This window comes from Sphaerodactylus townsendi, linkage group LG11, assembly GCF_021028975.2.
Source record: "Sphaerodactylus townsendi isolate TG3544 linkage group LG11, MPM_Stown_v2.3, whole genome shotgun sequence".
NCBI lineage: Eukaryota > Metazoa > Chordata > Lepidosauria > Squamata > Sphaerodactylidae > Sphaerodactylus > Sphaerodactylus townsendi.
In genome coordinates, this window is record NC_059435.1 from 78,067,975 (window position 1) to 78,084,548 (window position 16,574).

General features: G+C 52.3%; 3 protein-coding genes across 3 annotated transcripts in view; all 3 read left to right on the forward strand.

Moving 5' to 3' along the window:
- The window catches only part of KRBA1 (KRAB-A domain containing 1), a 52,772-nt gene extending 42,357 nt beyond the window's left edge, over positions 1-10,415 (forward strand). The window contains exons 16-21 of the mRNA XM_048511532.1: positions 1,113-1,286; positions 3,822-3,986; positions 6,053-6,299; positions 6,827-6,830; positions 7,502-7,666; positions 10,299-10,415. Of these exons, the coding sequence (XP_048367489.1) occupies positions 1,113-1,286; positions 3,822-3,986; positions 6,053-6,299; positions 6,827-6,830; positions 7,502-7,639 (728 nt within the window). The 3' untranslated portion in view covers positions 7,640-7,666; positions 10,299-10,415. The remainder of the gene's footprint in view (positions 1-1,112; positions 1,287-3,821; positions 3,987-6,052; positions 6,300-6,826; positions 6,831-7,501; positions 7,667-10,298) is intronic.
- LOC125441169 (gastrula zinc finger protein XlCGF57.1-like) overlaps positions 1-16,574 on the forward strand; it is a 264,358-nt gene that overhangs the window by 193,615 nt on the left and 54,169 nt on the right. The window lies entirely within an intron of this gene.
- On the forward strand, positions 10,342-15,104 carry LOC125441174. Its single transcript, XM_048511551.1, has 4 exons — positions 10,342-10,463; positions 10,558-10,674; positions 12,220-12,392; positions 13,962-15,104. The coding sequence occupies exons 2-4, from the start codon at positions 10,571-10,573 to the stop codon at positions 14,849-14,851; spliced, it is 1,167 nt and encodes a 388-aa protein (XP_048367508.1). The 5' UTR covers positions 10,342-10,463; positions 10,558-10,570; the 3' UTR covers positions 14,852-15,104.

Here is a 16,574-nt window from a genome sequence, read left to right on the forward strand (position 1 = left end):
CCCGCTCGAGCAGGGGCCAGCCTGCTCTAGCCTCCAGCAAGTCCCACACGCACTGCTTTGTGCCTCTCTAGCATCTCTGTCTCCTCTGCACCCCGCCTCGGGCAGCAGCCACCTGGAGCACAGGCACCAGGCCCGCCAGCCAAGTCCTCCCTATTCACCGCAGTGCGCGCATATCGTGCTCAGTGGCCCAGGCCAGTCTAGATGTGTGTGTGTGTGGGGGGGGGTGATTTTCCACCCCCCATGAGATGAACTCTGTGTGCACGTGCCCACAGAGAGGGCTCCGAGTGCCACCTCTGGCACCCGTGCTGTTGTGGTTACGCAGCATCACTGCTCTATGGTGTAGTGGTGGTTAAGAGCAGGTGCACTCCTAATCTGGGAAACCTGGCTCTTTGATTCCCCTGCCTCTGTCCACTTGAGCTGTGGGAGGCATGACTATCTGATGAACCAACTGGGATTAGCTCTCGCACTCCAACACATGCCTTGGCTGGGTGACCTTGGGCTAGTCACAGGGCTCTGAGTTTCCCCTCAGCCCCCACCCACTTCACAGTTTGTTTGCTGTGGGGGAAGAGAAAGGAGAGCTTGTAAGCCCCTTTGTGTCTCCCCCCCTCACAGGAGAGAGAAAGGGGGGGGATATAAATCCAAACTCCCTTCTTCTTCTTTTTGCTGTACTCTATGTGCCCATGCTACAGGACGAAGAGAACGCCAGCAGTCCCTGGATACCACATTTGAGCTCACATTCAGAAGGCCAGTCGTGCATTTGCTTAATTCTGCTTCTCTCCCTAGTTGGGACTCAAAGCAGCTTAGAACATCTTTCTCCCCTTCTCCATTTTCTCACAACAACCACCCAAGCCGAGAGTCTGTGTTAGGCCCAGTGTTGCCCAACATGCTTCCATGGGAGAAGTGGGGATTCGAAGCCAGGGCTGCCCAGGTTCTAGCCCGCATGCCCGAGCATTCCTCAGTCCAGGGGCCCAGCTGTACAGGTCAGAGTTGCACAGTTCAGGGTTAGGCAGGAAATCTGGTGCAACTGCTGGCAAGCTGGGTCCCGCCTGTTTGGAACTGGGTGAAGCCGACAGGTGACAGATCGGCCCTCTGTGCTCCTCGTGTTGCTGCAGGTCTCGGCCAGAACAGCCCTTCCTCGCGAGGCCTGAAGAGGGGCTTGCGGGAGCTCCTTCCAAACACGCACAGCCAGCCCGCTTCGCCTGCCCTCAGCTCCTCCTTCAGCAGCAACTCAGACGGGCTCCACAGGTGGACACCGGAAGCAGGGCAGTGGGCCATAAGGGAGGGGGGTAAGTGCCCGTCTGTGGTTTCTACAACATTGCTTTCAGGAAGGAATTGTGTTAGTGCTGGTGTGTGTGTGTGTGTATTCTCATGTTTGTCACATTTTGACCTTGCATTTCCTCTGGGGAGCTCCGGGGGTGGGGTGGGGATGGGGGTGCTCAGGAAACTTAAATCTATATTCAGTTCAATTACTGATAGCTCTGACCAGCAATTAAGAAGAAGAAGAAGAAGAGGAAGAAGAAGAAGAAGAGGAGGAGGAGGAAGAGGAAGAAGAAGAAGAAGAGGAGGAGGAGGAGTTTGGATTTATATCCCCCCTTTCTCTCCTGCAGGAGACTCAAAGGGGCATGATGAATCTCCTTGCCCCTCCCCCTCACAACAAACTTACCCTGTGAGGTGGGTGGGGCTGAGAGAGCTCCGAGAAGCTGTGACTAGCCCAAGGTCACCCAGCTGGCGTGTGTGGGAGTGCACAGGCTAATCTGAATTCCCCAGATAAGCCTCCACAGCTGAGGCGGCAGAGCTGGGAATCAAACCCGGTTCCTCCAGATTAGATACACGAGCTCTTAACCTCCTACGCCACTGCTGCTCTCGGTTGTCTGAAAGTGAAGGGGGTCGTGCTGAACTGCTCCAATAGCCAAAAAATTAATTTCAACAGCTTGAAGGATTCTGTCTTTATGCACATGGAAGGCCAAACCACGGATTCCATAACTGTGGTACATCAGGGGATCGCTAGGCACAAGGAAGGTTTTCCCCTGAAGTCTGAACTTCTTTTAAAAACTCAGAAAGCGGCCTACGAGAAGCACATGCTGAAGGAGAGGTTTAAGAGCATTCCATACGACGACTGGAATGGACACAAGTTGCCCCCATCCTTTCTCAGCCATTCTGACGGGGCCTATTCACCAGTTGTGGTGAAAGCTTTTTGACTAAGAATTTGCTTTTTGACACAAATGGGACTCTCTCCGTCATGCCAGAAAATATTGTGTGGTTTTATGTCTGCTGGCAACCTCTGTGCAAAGAACTGAATACTCACTTTTGGTTTGTACAATTGGTAGAGGGGCTTGCCCTTAATTTTGAATGGTGATGAACTGTTGCCTTCTAATAAAATTAATTCAGTGATTGTGGGTGACCTAATGAATTCTGCATCTTTTAGCAGCAAAATTGAGAATGTTTTTACTAAATATATTCAAAATAAGAACATGAGCATTATTTACATCATGCAGAATTTATTCTGTCATGGAAAGAGCAGCAGATCTGCTAATCTGAATGTCAAATACCTAGTTTTATTTAAAAACCCAATAAATGAATTGCAAATATCAACTCTAGCCTGGTAAATGTACCTTGGGAAAAGTGATTTTTTTTCTCAAAGCATTTGAGGATGCTAGAAGAAGAGGAGGAGGAGGAGTTTGGATTTATACCCCGCCTTTCTCTCCTGTAAGGAGACTCACGGTGGCCTAAAAACTCCTTTCCCTTCCTCTCCCCACAACAGACACCTTGCGAGGTAGGTGGGGCTGAGAGAGTTCTGAAGAATTGTGACTAGCCCAAGGTCACCCAGCAGGAATGTAGGAGCAAACCTTCCAGTTACATGGTAGTAGATTTGAACGCTAACCCTTCAGAATTCTACTCATTGAGAACAGTCATGCTTCTTCCTGACCTTCCAGTGGCCTACGTCATGAAGAGAACAGCAGAGGGATCGAAAAGTAGCTGACTCTCTCATCTTCAGAGCTTTTATTGAAAGGCAGTCGGTCCTAGCAAGAAGCATGTCAGCTTGCTTAAGGAGAAGTGCGACTCTCCTGAAGCGCATGTCTAATTGTCCATCAAAACTGAGGAAACCTGTTTTGTCAGCAACTCTGGATAATCTCCTCAGAGCCATTAGAGCACAGGTGTCAAACTCGTGGCCCTCCAGATGTTATGGACTACAGTTCCCATCAGCCCCTGCCAGCATCATGCTGGTAGGGGCTGATGGGAACTGTAGTCCATAACATCTGGAGGGCCACGAGTTTGACACCTGTGCATTAGAGAAATTGCTTGAAACTCATTGAAAGGGGTCATACCTCTGTGTCAGCGCCTAGGATTGGGGCGTGCATACACACACACACACACACACCCCGCTATGTGTCTGTGCCAACTCACCTTCCCCAAATCACCGTTCCAGGTGGGGAAAACAGTCTGCGAATGGCAGCCTGTCAGAATCTTTTCAATGAGGGAGGGAGGGAAATTCAAAATGCTATCACCCGGCCCCAGGATTACTGTGTGCCAGCCCTTGCGAGATTGTGGCCCCAGCCAACCACCCCAGTGCCCACATTCCAGGGGGGGGGGCAATCTCTAATTGACACCCTGTCAAAAAACTCTGAAATGAAAGGATGTCCCCCCCCATATCCTCCTAATGCTGAGTATGGCTGAGACCCCGTCCAACTCAACGTTTGCAGTGTTACATAATTAACTTGCAGAGCAGAATTTTGTCCTTGTGGATTTTTTTTAATGAGAGTTTTGACATTCTGGCCGGGGCTCCGGTCTTCAGCTCTAGTTATTTAACCCCTGTCCCCCAGGAGCAAGCCCCACTGGGATTCCTCCGCTTCAAGGTCTGGAGAACTGCTTGAAAGAAATCCCTGTGAGTGGAAATTCCCTGCAGAACTGTTTCACGACAGCTGGCTCCTTCTGTGCCCAGAAGCTGAAGAAAACAAGTGCCGAACCCCGAAGGCCGTGGGCGAGAAGTAAGAAGAGGGGCAGAGAGAAGGGGTGGTCCCCTCTGGGAACTTTGCATGGCCCGTCCCCCCAGTGAGCCCAAGTCTGAGTGGGGCCCTGAGTGGTATCTGATTACTTCACCACTTTTTCCTAGTGATTTTGCATGCTAGCAGGGACCTCAGGTACCGTTCCGCTGCCAGTGAACTCTGTTTGCTTAAAGTTACGTCAGTCGTTGACAGTTAATTGAAACAGTTACAGAAAGGTTAGATTAATTTTAAAAAGAAGAAGAAGCAAGCCTTTATTGGCATAGACAACAGTACAACAGTAATAAAAAACAGATTAAAACAGATTAAAAAGCATATACAATACAGGGGTTAGATTAATTGCTTTCTAACAAAGCTTAATCATTTAGATTTGCCTTATTGTCTCCTTTTATCAGATGTAACTCATATGCACTTACTGACTGGTTCATTTGCACATGTCGATAATCTCATATTAAGTTTTAATGGGTTTAAGTTTTAATGGGTTTAAGTTTTAATGGGTTTAATGGGTTTAAGTTTTATGTTGTATTGATTGTCTTAGAGAACAAGTTGATAGATTCGTGAGTCAGCCTCTCCCGAGTTCCTTCGGGAATGAGGCGCCTATGACCTAAATTAATTTAATTAATCAATCAATCAATCAATCAATCAATCAATATTTAGTGAAGTACCAAGCACTTATCTAAATAGTAATCCTACAATTATGGTAGAAGAGATTTTGGGGAAGACAAATAATATGAAAAATAAATGTTAGGAACTTTGATAATTTTAGCACTTGTCTTTACAATGATTGTAAGGTTAATTTTCAGATGCCTGTATTTCTTACTATCTTGCATAATAAAGAGAACCATTTCCTTTTTCAATAAGAGATAAAGTCTTTGAAGGTTTTCAGTCTGTATTGTCGAAGGCTTTTACAGCCAGAATCACTAGGATGTTGTGGATTTTCTGGGTTGTATGGTCGTGTTCCAGTAGTATTTTCTTGAGGATGCCATCCACAAATGCAGGTGAAACATCAAGAGAAAATCCTACTGGAACATGGCCATGCAATCCAGATGTGAGGGTGATCTGGCTGTGACATCTGTCACCCCACTGATCACCAGGGTTGATTCAGCTGATCTGGCCAGCTAGGCGGGTGTCCCCTACCTCCCTAACCGCCTCCATGCTGCGTCACTCCCAAGTTGGCTGCTTCGGTGAGGAGGGCGACCATTACATACTCTAACAATCGAGCTGGATCAGACAGAGTCCATCTAGTCCAGCTCTCTCTGCTACCGCAGAGTGGCCCACCAGGTGCCATTGGGAGCCTCACATGCAGGGAGGTGAAAGTACTCCGCATGCTGCTGCTGCTCCTGAGCACCTGGTCTGCTAAGGCATTTGCAACCTCAGATCAAGGAGGATCAAGATTGGTAGCCATAGATCGACTTCTCCTCCATAAATCTGTCCAAGCCCCTTTTGAAGCTATCCAGGTAAGTGGCCATCACCACCTCCTGTGGCAGCATATTCCAAACACCAATCACACGTTGCGTGAAGAAGTGTTTCCTTTTATTAATCCTAATTCTTCCCCCAGCATTTTCAGTGTATGCCCCCTGGTTCTAGTATTGTGAGAAAGAGAGAAAAACTTCTCTCTGTCAACATTTTCTATCCCACGACCATTCCACACAATCCGGAAAACTCACAACGTCCTAGTTTTCAGTCTGGTGTGCCAGTTATAGTTCAAATAACAGAACTCACACCTAATTTGTATTATTAGACTTAAAGGCTAATGTGAAAGTCACAGCTGAGTCACAGCTGAAAGTCACATCAAGTCACAGCTGACCTGGCCATCTTCTGTAGGAAGGGACCATCTAGATGTTATGGACTACAATTCCCATCAGCCCCTGCCCCGGCAAGGGCTGGTGGGAATTGTAGTCCATAACATCTGGCGTGCCAAAGGTTCGCCACCACGGCCCTAGGATTTTCAAGGCAAGAGACTTTCGGAGGTGGTTTGCCGTTGCCACTTAATGTTCCTGTTCATTTTGGCTCCTTGCCTAGGCTGGTGGGTTCTTGTTTCTGTCTATCAGGTGGCCCCAAAGACGCCATCCTGCAATATCCCGCAAGCCATTCTGGCTGTGCAAATGAGGAAGTAGTAGCTGGCGTGGGCAGTTCTCCCTTGCACAGACTGATGAGCTGCCTGAAGGAGGTCCCCATCCGGCGGCCAAGTTACCTCAACACTCCGGGTGTCTCCTCTGCCTCCTCCAGCTGCAGCGAATCCGAGAGAGACCAGCAAAGCCCGGGGAGTGGGTCGTGGTGGGACAGCAGTCAGGGTAAGTGTCCGGAACCTCCCTTTCAGCTGCCTTTGGGTTTCACACGGGGTAGCAGCCCAGGCCTTGGGACTCCCAACAACCATCCAGCCCTATGGCCATGGCTGAACAGCATTAATAGGCCTCTCCTCGCTGAATTTGTCTGTGGCCACCATAGCAGCCTCTGGCAGTGGATTCCACACGGAGTAGTGAAGTACTGCCTTCATCTGCCCTGAATCTACTGCTGATTGACTTCACTGGATGTCCTGCTGTCCTGGAGGAAGGGGAAAACATTCTCTTTGCCAACTCTGTGTGTATAAAGCACCATTGAGCCAACTTATGGCGACTCCTTATGGGATTTTTAAGGCAAGAGACTGAAAGGAGGGGGCTGCCCTTGCCTGCCTCCAGTGGCGTAGCGCCAACAGGGCCACATGGGGTGCAACGTCCCGGGCGGAGCAGCGGCGGAGGTGTGGTAGGGCCGCAGAGGCATGCGGGTGGGCGCCTCGGGCTGACAGACGGTGCTGCAGGGGCACGGGTGCTGCAAGGGCACCCCAGGGCAGTCTCCCTTGCTCCTCTCCTGCCTCTTGTGTAGCAAGTCTGGATTTCCATGGTGGTCTCCCATCCAAATATTATGCTTAACACCCCAGGAGCAGCAGTGGCGTAGGACGTTAGGAGCTCGTGTATCTAATCTGGAGGAACCGGCTTGATTCCCACGTCAGCCTGAGCTGTGGAGGTTTATCTGGGAATTCAGATTAGCCTGTGCACTCCCACACAGCCAGCTGGGTGACCTTGCTAGTCACAGCTCGGAGCCTTCAGCCCCACCTACCACCTCACAGGGTGTTTGTTGTGAGGGGGGGGAAGGGCAAGGAGATTGTCAGCCCCTTTGAGTCTCCTGCAGGAGAGAAAGGGGGGTATAAATCCAAACTCTTCTTCTTCTTCTAACTTCCCAAATCTGTCAATCCAGGTGAGGGCCCAATTCTCTCTACCCAGTTAGTAAATCGTGCCCTGGTCAAGGCCAGAGGGAGGCAATCCACCGGACATTGTGCGTTCCCAGCGGGCACCACTGAAGGACTGGCTTCTAGGCCCATTTTATCTCTGGTCTGTCCTTGAGTATTCGGGATGGAAACGACTCTGTCCATAGCCAGCCCTCGCAGGAGCAGCCGGGAAGCTGCTGCCCCTTCAGGCTTGACCAGAAAGCATTTTTATGGTGCTCACTGTAGGTACCTGCAGGGCAGCATCCTCATCCCCAGCCCACAGGATTCCCTGAAGGACACGCTGGTTCTAGGCCCAGTCATCTTGAAAGCACGCCTACCCCGGACTCTGTGGGCAGCAATGTTGGGCTGGAGAGGCAGAGCAGGGCTCTCCTAGGAAGGTCAAGGCCACCGCGCAGAGAGGGTGAGCAGCTGTATGTAAAAGTGACCCCTCCCCGCTCCTTTGGCATCTGCAGTGGGGGGTGGGGCAATGCAAGCAACAAACCTGTGTGCCAACCGGACCTGCTCCTGTCTGGGGCTGGTTTGCAGAATGGGGGCCGGGAAGTGAAACGGGGCCAGCCAAGGCTGTGGGAACAGAACCCAGGAAGCGAACAGAGGTGGGAGATGGTTCTAACCAGGGCTGTGCTTGCCAATGAAGCCGGGGTTAGCCCATGTGGCAGCTTGTGAGCTTCATGCGGGGCTGGCAGCGGAACAGGCCAAGTCAGACGGGGGGGGGGGGAGGAAATCATAGTTTCAGGGGCTCCCTGGTGGAAAGACCTCCCGGCAGCTTGTCAGAGAGCATCAGTGGCGTAGGAGGTTAAGAGCTCGTGTATCTAATCTGGAGGAACCAGGTTTGATTCCCAGCTCTGCCGCCTGAGCTGTGGAGGCTTATCTGGGGAATTCAGATTAGCCTGTACACTCCCACACATGCCAGTTGGGTGACCTTGGGCTAGTCACAGCTTCTCAGAGCTCTCTCAGCCCCACCTACCTCACAAGGTGTTTGTTGTGAGGGGGGAAGGGCAAGGAGATTGTCAGTCCCTTTGAGTCTCCTACAGGAGAGAAAGGGGGGTGTAAATCCAAATTACTCCTCCTCCTCCTCCTCTTCTTCCTTCTTCTTCCTCTTCCTCTTCCTCTCCTTCTTCTTCTTCTTCTTCCCCGGCTTGAGGTTGCTAAGTAGGGGCAGTGGCTGGCAGCTGCCTGGCCCGTGTCTCAGTTGTGTACAGGGGTGGTGGGGTCGAAGGGAGGAGTGAGTTCCAATCCCCGAGCCTTGCTGTGACCCCTCTCATTCTCCGCCTCCCTGCAGCTCAACGGAAAGCTTCCACACACGACAGCTGCCTCCAAGGCTTGGCACAATATCTGGCAGAGATGCCTGCGAAGCCAAGTCATCATTCCCAGCCCCCTGCCGGTGACTCTGAGCAGAGAGAGCAGGACTTCCAAACAAATGCATCTGCCGCAGAAGAAGGTGAGCGGGGCTCATTCTTCCTCTCCTTCGGGGCCGGCGGCAAAATACCTGGAAGCAGCTTTCATTTTAATCCCATCCTTCTCCTGTCTGTGTTGGTCTGTGTGGGCAAAGTCTCTCGGGGTCCAGGGTGGTCTCCCATCCAGGTGCTGGCCACACCAGCCAGCTTAAGCAAGAACGCTCCGCCCCAGACCTTAAAGCTTGCCCCCACCCCATGCCTCTCAGGTAGAGCCACTAAGAACATAAGAACAAGCCAGCTGGATCAGACCAGAGTCCATCTAGTCCAGCTCTCTGCTACTCGCAGTGGCCCACCAGGTGCCTTTGGGAGCTCACCTGCAGGAGGTGAAAGCAATGGCCTGCTGCTGCTGCTGCTCCCGATCACCTGGTCTGTTAAGGCATTTGCAATCTCAGATCAAAGAGGATCAAGATTGGTAGCCATAGATCGACTTCTCCTCCACAAATCTGTCCAAGCCCCTTTTAAAGCTATCCAGGTGAGTGGCCATCCCCACCTCCTGTGGCAGCATATTCCAAACACCAATCACACGTTGCGTGAAGAAGTGTTTCCTTTTATTAGTCCTAATTCTTCCCTTCAGCATTTTCAATGGATGCCCCCTAGTTCTAGTATTCTGAGAGAGAAAAAATTCTCTCTGTCCACATTTTCTACCCCATGCATAATTTTATTGACTTCAATCATATCCCCCCTCAGACGTCTCCTCTCCAAACTAAAGAGTCCCAAACGCTGCAGCCTCTCCTCGTAAGGAAGGTGCTCCAGTCTTCCCTTGATGGCCATTTATGATGCTTTCGTCTCTTGTAGACCAATTGGCCATGCTGGCAGGGGCTGATGGGAATTGTAGTCCATGAACATCTGGAGTGCCATAGGTTTGCCACCACTGCCCTATAGTATTTTTGTGGGTGTTCAACTCCATAGTTTTACAGAATTGCAGTTCTCCTGCAGTGTGCCTGCCCCTGGCCTTCAGGATGCAGAGGGAAAGAAATACCATTCTGAGAACCAGCGAGACATAATGGGTAGAGTGTTGGGCTAGGGGTCCTGAGAAACCTTGGTTTGAATCCTCACTTCTGCCACGGGAGCTTGCTGGGTGACCTTGGGCCCATCACAAATTCTCAGCCTGGCCTACCTCACAGGGTTGGTGGTAGAGCATGGAGGAGGGAACAATTATGTCCTTGAGTTCCAACTGGGGAGAAAAGCGGAATATAAATAATAATCAGGTGGCACCGTTTGTGGTGGTTGTTGTGGGAGTCAGGTCTGGTGGATCTTGCTTCCTAACGCTGCCTGCATCTGTGGGTCGGCATCTTCAGAAGTGTAATACAGAAAGAAGTGTGTTACAGACTTCTCTCAGATGCACCTCTGAAGATGCCGCCACAGATGCAGGCTAAAACGCTAGGAACCAGGATCCACCAGACCACCTACCTCACACAGCCCGGAAAACCCACCACAACCAGTTGAGTCCATCCGTGAAAGCCTTCGACAAAACAGCAGGCGCGTTTGTGGTGTGCTTTTGTGAGCAGAGTTTGCCGTGCAGCATCCTGAAGGCCAAGTTGGGTTCGGTTGAGCGGATCTCTTCCTTTCTTTGTACAGAGCGGCTGATGGAGAGCAGCCCCCTCCAAGGTCTTCTCCGGTGCCTCAAGGAGATAACTGCCAGGGGCCCCGATCCATGCAGCTCTTTGGCCAGCAACACGGGAGGAGGAACTAGACTCTCGCAAGCCAAGGAGGAGCCGGGCACCGAGAGGGGCCCCCAAGAAGGTGAACCGGCCCCTCTGATGGGGATCTGTGGGGTGGGCTGCGGGTGCGCAGGTTATATTTTGCTGAACTGTAATTAAGCTTTCTTGACCAACAGGCTCGGGAGCTGCATGCAGGAAAGACCCCCCCAGCAGAGCCAGCACGCCCTCGAGCATCCCGCCAGGGGAAGGGGTGGCAGGGAGCCCAGCCCCAGAGGTGGACGGGGGACACAGAGGTGAGTCCCACATTGTGGTTACTAGACTCCAGCGAGCAGGGCCTGGGCCTGCTCTCCATGCTCTTGGGGTAGCTCAGTTATGCCCATCGCTGACCTGTGATGGGCTCTGGCAGGGGTCCCCTCAGGATGGCAGGGGGCAGCTGCCCCTCAGTAGCAGCCCTGAGCTTGTCGCCTTTCCCCAGTCCCCTTTCCAGTTGCTGTTCGGGGCTGAAGGCTCCGCAGAACCTCCCCACCCCCACCCCCACCATCTTTCCAGCTCTCTGCTGAGGCCCTCACTGTTCATCCTGCATCCTTGGAAATCCTCACTGGCTCAGGGACTGGGACAGGAGCAGCCAAGCAAGCGGCCTCCCTGTGACCGCAGTGACTTTCCCTGGGGAACCCCTACATGGCCAATTGGCCATGCTGGCAGGGGCTGATGGGAATTGTAGTCCATAACATCTGGAGTGCCAAAGGTTCGCCACCACTGCACTCTGTCTTGGAGGATTTTGGTGCAGGGAACTTTCCTTTCGAAAGGAGGATTACTCTGATGAAGAAGGGTTCAGCCCCTGACCCTCCTGTCGCTGCATGATGTGTCCTGGAAGTCTGTGCTGAATGGAGAGGAAGACCTGAGCTAGCGCCAGGGCCCGCCCTTCCCGTTTCCCTTGGCACTGCCACCCCCATGAGCACCGGCGGGCTTCTTGCTGGCTTAGAAAACCCGTGGCAGATTCAGCACTGCCACATCGTAAGATTACAGCCTGAGAGTCAGAGCCCACTCCCATTTCTCAGAACTGGCAGCCCTGGGTGAGGGGGAGGGGAAATCATGGCATGGGCGGGAAGTGCAGATAATCCCTTCCCAGCCCTGTAGCCTAGGGTGGTGATCAGAGCACAGTGGAAAATTATGTATGGCTGCTGTCCAAGGTTGCTTGGCACAAGTTTGGGATCCATCAGCCTTGGGCAGCCTATGAGGCCTGCCTGCCTGCCCCATCTTAGAAATGATTTCCTCTGTGTATTTTGGAAGGGGATGCCCGGACACTGTTCTAGGGCCAAGCCCCCTTTCCTGTGATTGGATCTCCTCCCGGAGGCAATGTACCAGAGCTGTGGGGAGGCTGGACACAAAGAGCTTTGGAGAAAGGTTGCAAGCTGGCTCTGTCCTCCCGCTCAGCACAGTTTCCCTACTTGAATCCTCCCTTTCTTCTACTGACCTTGGCAGGGAAAAAATCACCAGTGGGTCACATCTGGGCCCCCGGGAACGAACAGCCAACTGAAGCAGGGGGGAAAGGCCCTTGTCCAGCCTGTGGACCTGATCCAACTCCTACCCAGGCTGTTTTTAAGGGTGAACTGCACCGTGGGCAATCTGATCCCAGATCCTTGATGTAACAAAGACTTTGATTCTAAGTTGGGATTCCCTTTGAGTGCCGGGTTATGTTTATTGGAGCCGTAATCTTCATTTGGTTGTACTTGGAAGTCTGGCTGGTTCTTCAGTCAATAGGCAAGCACGTCATTTTGTAGCCTACTTGGTGGGAACACTCTTGGATGAACACGTTGTGTCTCTGCTGTCTGAACCAGGGGTAGCCTCCACACGTGCCCCACTGTGTGCAGCGGGTGGATGTTCAGGAGTGTCCAGAAACGGAAGCGTAAGGCAAGGCGCGTGCTGAATGGAAGGCCGCTGCCTCACGGTGCTCAGAGACAAAACAATTACAGATCCTCCAGGAGTGGGATGAAAAGATCACTTCTGACAGGTAAGCTGGAAAGTCTTTAGGAGCAAGTAAGTGACTGTGATTTCTGGCCTAAAGGTCCCAGGTGAGGCCACTAATGCTATCTCCGGCGTGTCCATCTGCAGAACAGTGTCGTGGCCCGTTCCTTGCTAGTGTTTCCTGTCACTGTCTTGCATAAGCACAGACTTTTAAACTAAGCACCAAGTTCTGAAAATCTCTTTTGTTGGAAAAAAAAAGCAGAAAGTTTTTGAAATGAACGAAGTTGGGTTACATTTCTAGCAGCAGAGAAGCGGCGGAGCAGAGATTTTGACGGCGGAGTCCTTTGCCTTCCTGAAGAGCAGCAGATGTGGAATTAATGAAGCAAAGATGCAGTTGCAGAATGGAGGAAGAGACAGTTTGTTCAGTGGTTAGAGCAGGGGTGGGCAATTATTTTTTTCATGGGGCCGCATAAGAAACAGAAAATATTGTGGGAGGCCTAGCCGCATGGGGCAGGGGTTAGGCGCTTTGAAAGTCTTGCAGAAGCCGCAGCCAAGGCAACCGCTTCTGGCGCGCTTTCTTAGCAGCTCTCAAGCCCCAGCACGGCAGGGGGCCAGTCATGGTCATCCCAAGCGGGCTCGCACGCGGGTCTGCTGGGTCAGAGCAATGCCCTCCAGGTCTGCAAGCAGTGTTACACCAGGAAACTGCTGAGCCATGCAACTTGCTGGGTGACTTTGGGCCAATCGCCCTCTCTCTTCTCAGCCTAACCTACCTCACAGGGTTGGGCTGAGGATACAATGGAGGGAGACCGTGTGTACTTTGAAGAAAAGGGGGCATTAAAAGCTACAGTAAAATAATAAGCTCCCTCACCTGAAACTTGACTCCACTAGAAACATTCCCAAGCCCACACTGTTAAGACTGCTCTAACTTGAGTAAAAACTTGAGTAGCCATGGCAGGCCTAAATTGCTCCTGTCTGTCTACATGCAGATTGGCAGAGTCTTTTGTTACCATAAAATGCTATTATCTGAACCCGGGTTTGTTTGTTTTTTAATTGCAAAATTCAGGAAGAATTACAAACTCATCTCACAAGCAAAGGTAGGGTTTTCAAGGGATTAGCAGAGGTGGTTCTGCCCTTGCCTGCCTCTGAATAGCTGCTGGGACTCCCTTTGTGGTCTCCCATCCGAGTGCTGACCAGGCCAACCCTGCTTAGCTTTTGGAGTCTGATGCGGGGCAGGCTGCCCAGATCTGGCCTTAACTTCATTTAGATCTTCTAAATAAAAACAGGCTGTATTTTAATCTCATTATATATCTTAAATCAGGGAACACTGTTTAAGAATTATGTTGTTTTTTAAAGATATACCTCAGGATTGTAAGATGAGTCATCTTACATGTCACTCTGAATTGATATGTTGATATCTTTACCGAGTTGCCCACCTTGGGAATGGGGCAAGTTATATATCTCAAAGGATACATGGACAAATTTGCATAATTGTACAGGTTACAGGAAACACACACCCCTTTTTTTTTCAAACGTGTGGGTCCTCTGGAGTAGCCTGGAATGTAATAAGAGATTAACAGAGAAGCAAACTCATTTTATCTTTCCCTTCTGGTTACAGCTAAGGGGGGTGACCCCCAAGTTCCAGGCGGCCCATCCTGCTCCTTCAGCTCAGGAGGCAGTGCAGAGTCTGAAAAGCCCCCCAAGAAGAGGTGTCCCACCCTCGACCAGTCTCCGCCCCCCTGCAGCTGGGGGAAAGCGAACCCGCGGGCAGAGTGCCGGGCAGAGGACGGAGACCTCGGCTCTGTGCTGTCTCAAAAGCTCGACCGCCTTTCGGAGAACATGAGCACCATTTGCAGAGACGTCTCCCAGCTGCAGAGTCACATGGACCGGCTGGAGCAGGACGCCCGGGGCTGGGTTCTCGAGCTGGCTGCTCTCCGAATGGAAAACCAGTGCCTGAGTGAATACGTGCGACGGATGGAGAGCCGCTGCCGCACACTGGAGAACCGCTCCCGCCGCAACAACCTGCGCCTCCTGGGCTTGCCGGAGGGGGTTGAAGGCAGCGACACCGTCTCCTTCCTGCAGAAGACCCTTCCTGCAATGCTGGGGTTACAGCCGGATTCCCGGCCCCTTGAGATCGAGAGCGCTCGCCGGGTGCAAGGGGGCGTGTCCTGGGAGCCCAACGGGAGGCCCCGTGCCCTGGTCTTCCGCCTGCTGCACTTTGCAGACAAGGCTGCCATTTTGCAGGCCTCGCGCACCCGACCCCTCTGTTACGCCGGCGCGCAGGTTACCATCTTGCCAGACTTCTGCTCTTCCCCCTCTCAACGCAGGAGGGTTCCCTTCCGGACATTCCGGAGAGCCAGGTGGGCAGCGGATGTCTGCTTTGCTGCCAGGCGCTCCCCCTGTTTTGCCTGGTCCCGTGGACTTCGAGAACCTCTCGCCAGCTCTGGACCGCCTGCAGGGAGGCCAGGGTTCCTACAGGGACAGGCCACTGGGACACAGATCCCCTGACAGGCCCTGCGCATCGTGGAATGTGTGATTCCGCAGGTAGCCCTGAGTAACACACCCTGTAGCGTGCACTCCAGTGGAACACAAATGTGGGTGTGTTTCCAGCAGCTGCCCTGGTTCAGACCGAGCTGCCTTTTCCATTCCAACTATCAGAGGAGGAAGAAGAAGAAGAGGAGTTTGGATTTCTATCCCCCCTTTCTCTCCTGCAGGAGACTCAAAGGGGCTGACAATCTCCTTGCCCTTCCCCCCTCAAACAAACACCCTGTGAGGTAGGTGGGGCTGAGAGAGCTCCGAGAAGCTGTGACTAGCCCAAGGTCACCCAGCTGGCGTGTGTGGGAGTGTACAGGCTAATCTGAATTCCCCAGATAAGCCTCCACAGCTCAGGCGGCAGAGCTGGGAATCAAACCTGGTTCCTCCAGATTAGATACACGAGCTCCTAACGTCCTACGCCACTGCTGCTCCCTCCCAGGAGGCAGGCGAACACTGGCTGTCCTTTCAAGACCAGGAGTGCAGGGGCAACCGGCAAGTTAGAACCACTGCACCCTGTTGACCCTGCTAAACCTTTGGAGCCAGGTCTGAAGAGTGGGGACGAGGTGATTGATTTGGGTAGCAATTCTGAACCTTTGGGATCCCGCATCCCGCCCATCACTCTGTCAAAGAACCTGAGTCCCACCATGATGGAAACACATTGCCCAGGACGTTCATATGGGCATTCTGTTATTATATCTGTCATTTATGGTAAGTTTTCAAGAGGTACACAGATTGCAGAAGCACAACGGAGAATCTGCGGCCAGCAGGGTCGACAGGATGTGGGGCCTCAGTCGCTTGCTGGTGTGCGGGAGGAGCAGGGGAATAAAAGAAACACCGGGCGTGCTGCTTGGATGCCAGAGGACCATAGATGGACGATTCCTTGCAGGCAGGGTGGTCAGGCGTTGGCACCACACAGCTGCAGGTGGACAGGGGGGTGGGAGGCAAGGGAAGTCTTTGTAATTGTTGTGGATAGGTATGCGAAGCCGCCTTCCGTTTATCAAGGTCAGCATCATCTACTCAGCTGGAAAGCGGAACTCTCACATCCGCGGCTGCGTCTTCCTTTTAACGGGCCCTGCCCGGGATTGAGCCTGGGGCCTTCTGCAAGCCAAGCAGCTGCCCTATCAGTGAGCCACAGCCCCTTCCCCCGGGTCCCACCTAGACTACACCTGCATCCCACAGGTGGTAAGCACCCCACTGGTTGAGCACATTTGTAATGAGGGCAATTATAATGATCGCTTTTGAGTAGTTCCGCTCAGTCTTAGGGGTCTGCAACCTGCAGCTCTCCAGATGTTCATGGACTACTGTTCCCATCAGCCCCTGCCAGCATGGGAATTGTAGTTCATGAACATCTGGAGAGCCGCAGGTTGCAGACCCCTGTAGGAAAACCCCGATAACAAGGGTGGTTGCCAGTCACCCTGCACATGGAGTTCTTCCCTTTGGGGTTCTCAAGAGTTTTCCACCAGCACCTATACACAGCCAAAGCCACAACATCTGAGGATGCGGACATAGTGAAGAAGGAGAAGAGTTTGGATTTCTATCCCCCCCCTTTCTCTCCTGCAGGAGACTCAAAGGGGCTGACAATCTCCTTGCCCTTCCCCCGTCCTCACAACAAACACCCTGGGAGGTGGGCGGGGCCGAGAGAGCTCTGAGAAGCTGTGACTAGCCCAAGGTCACCCAGCTGGCGTGTGTGGGAGTG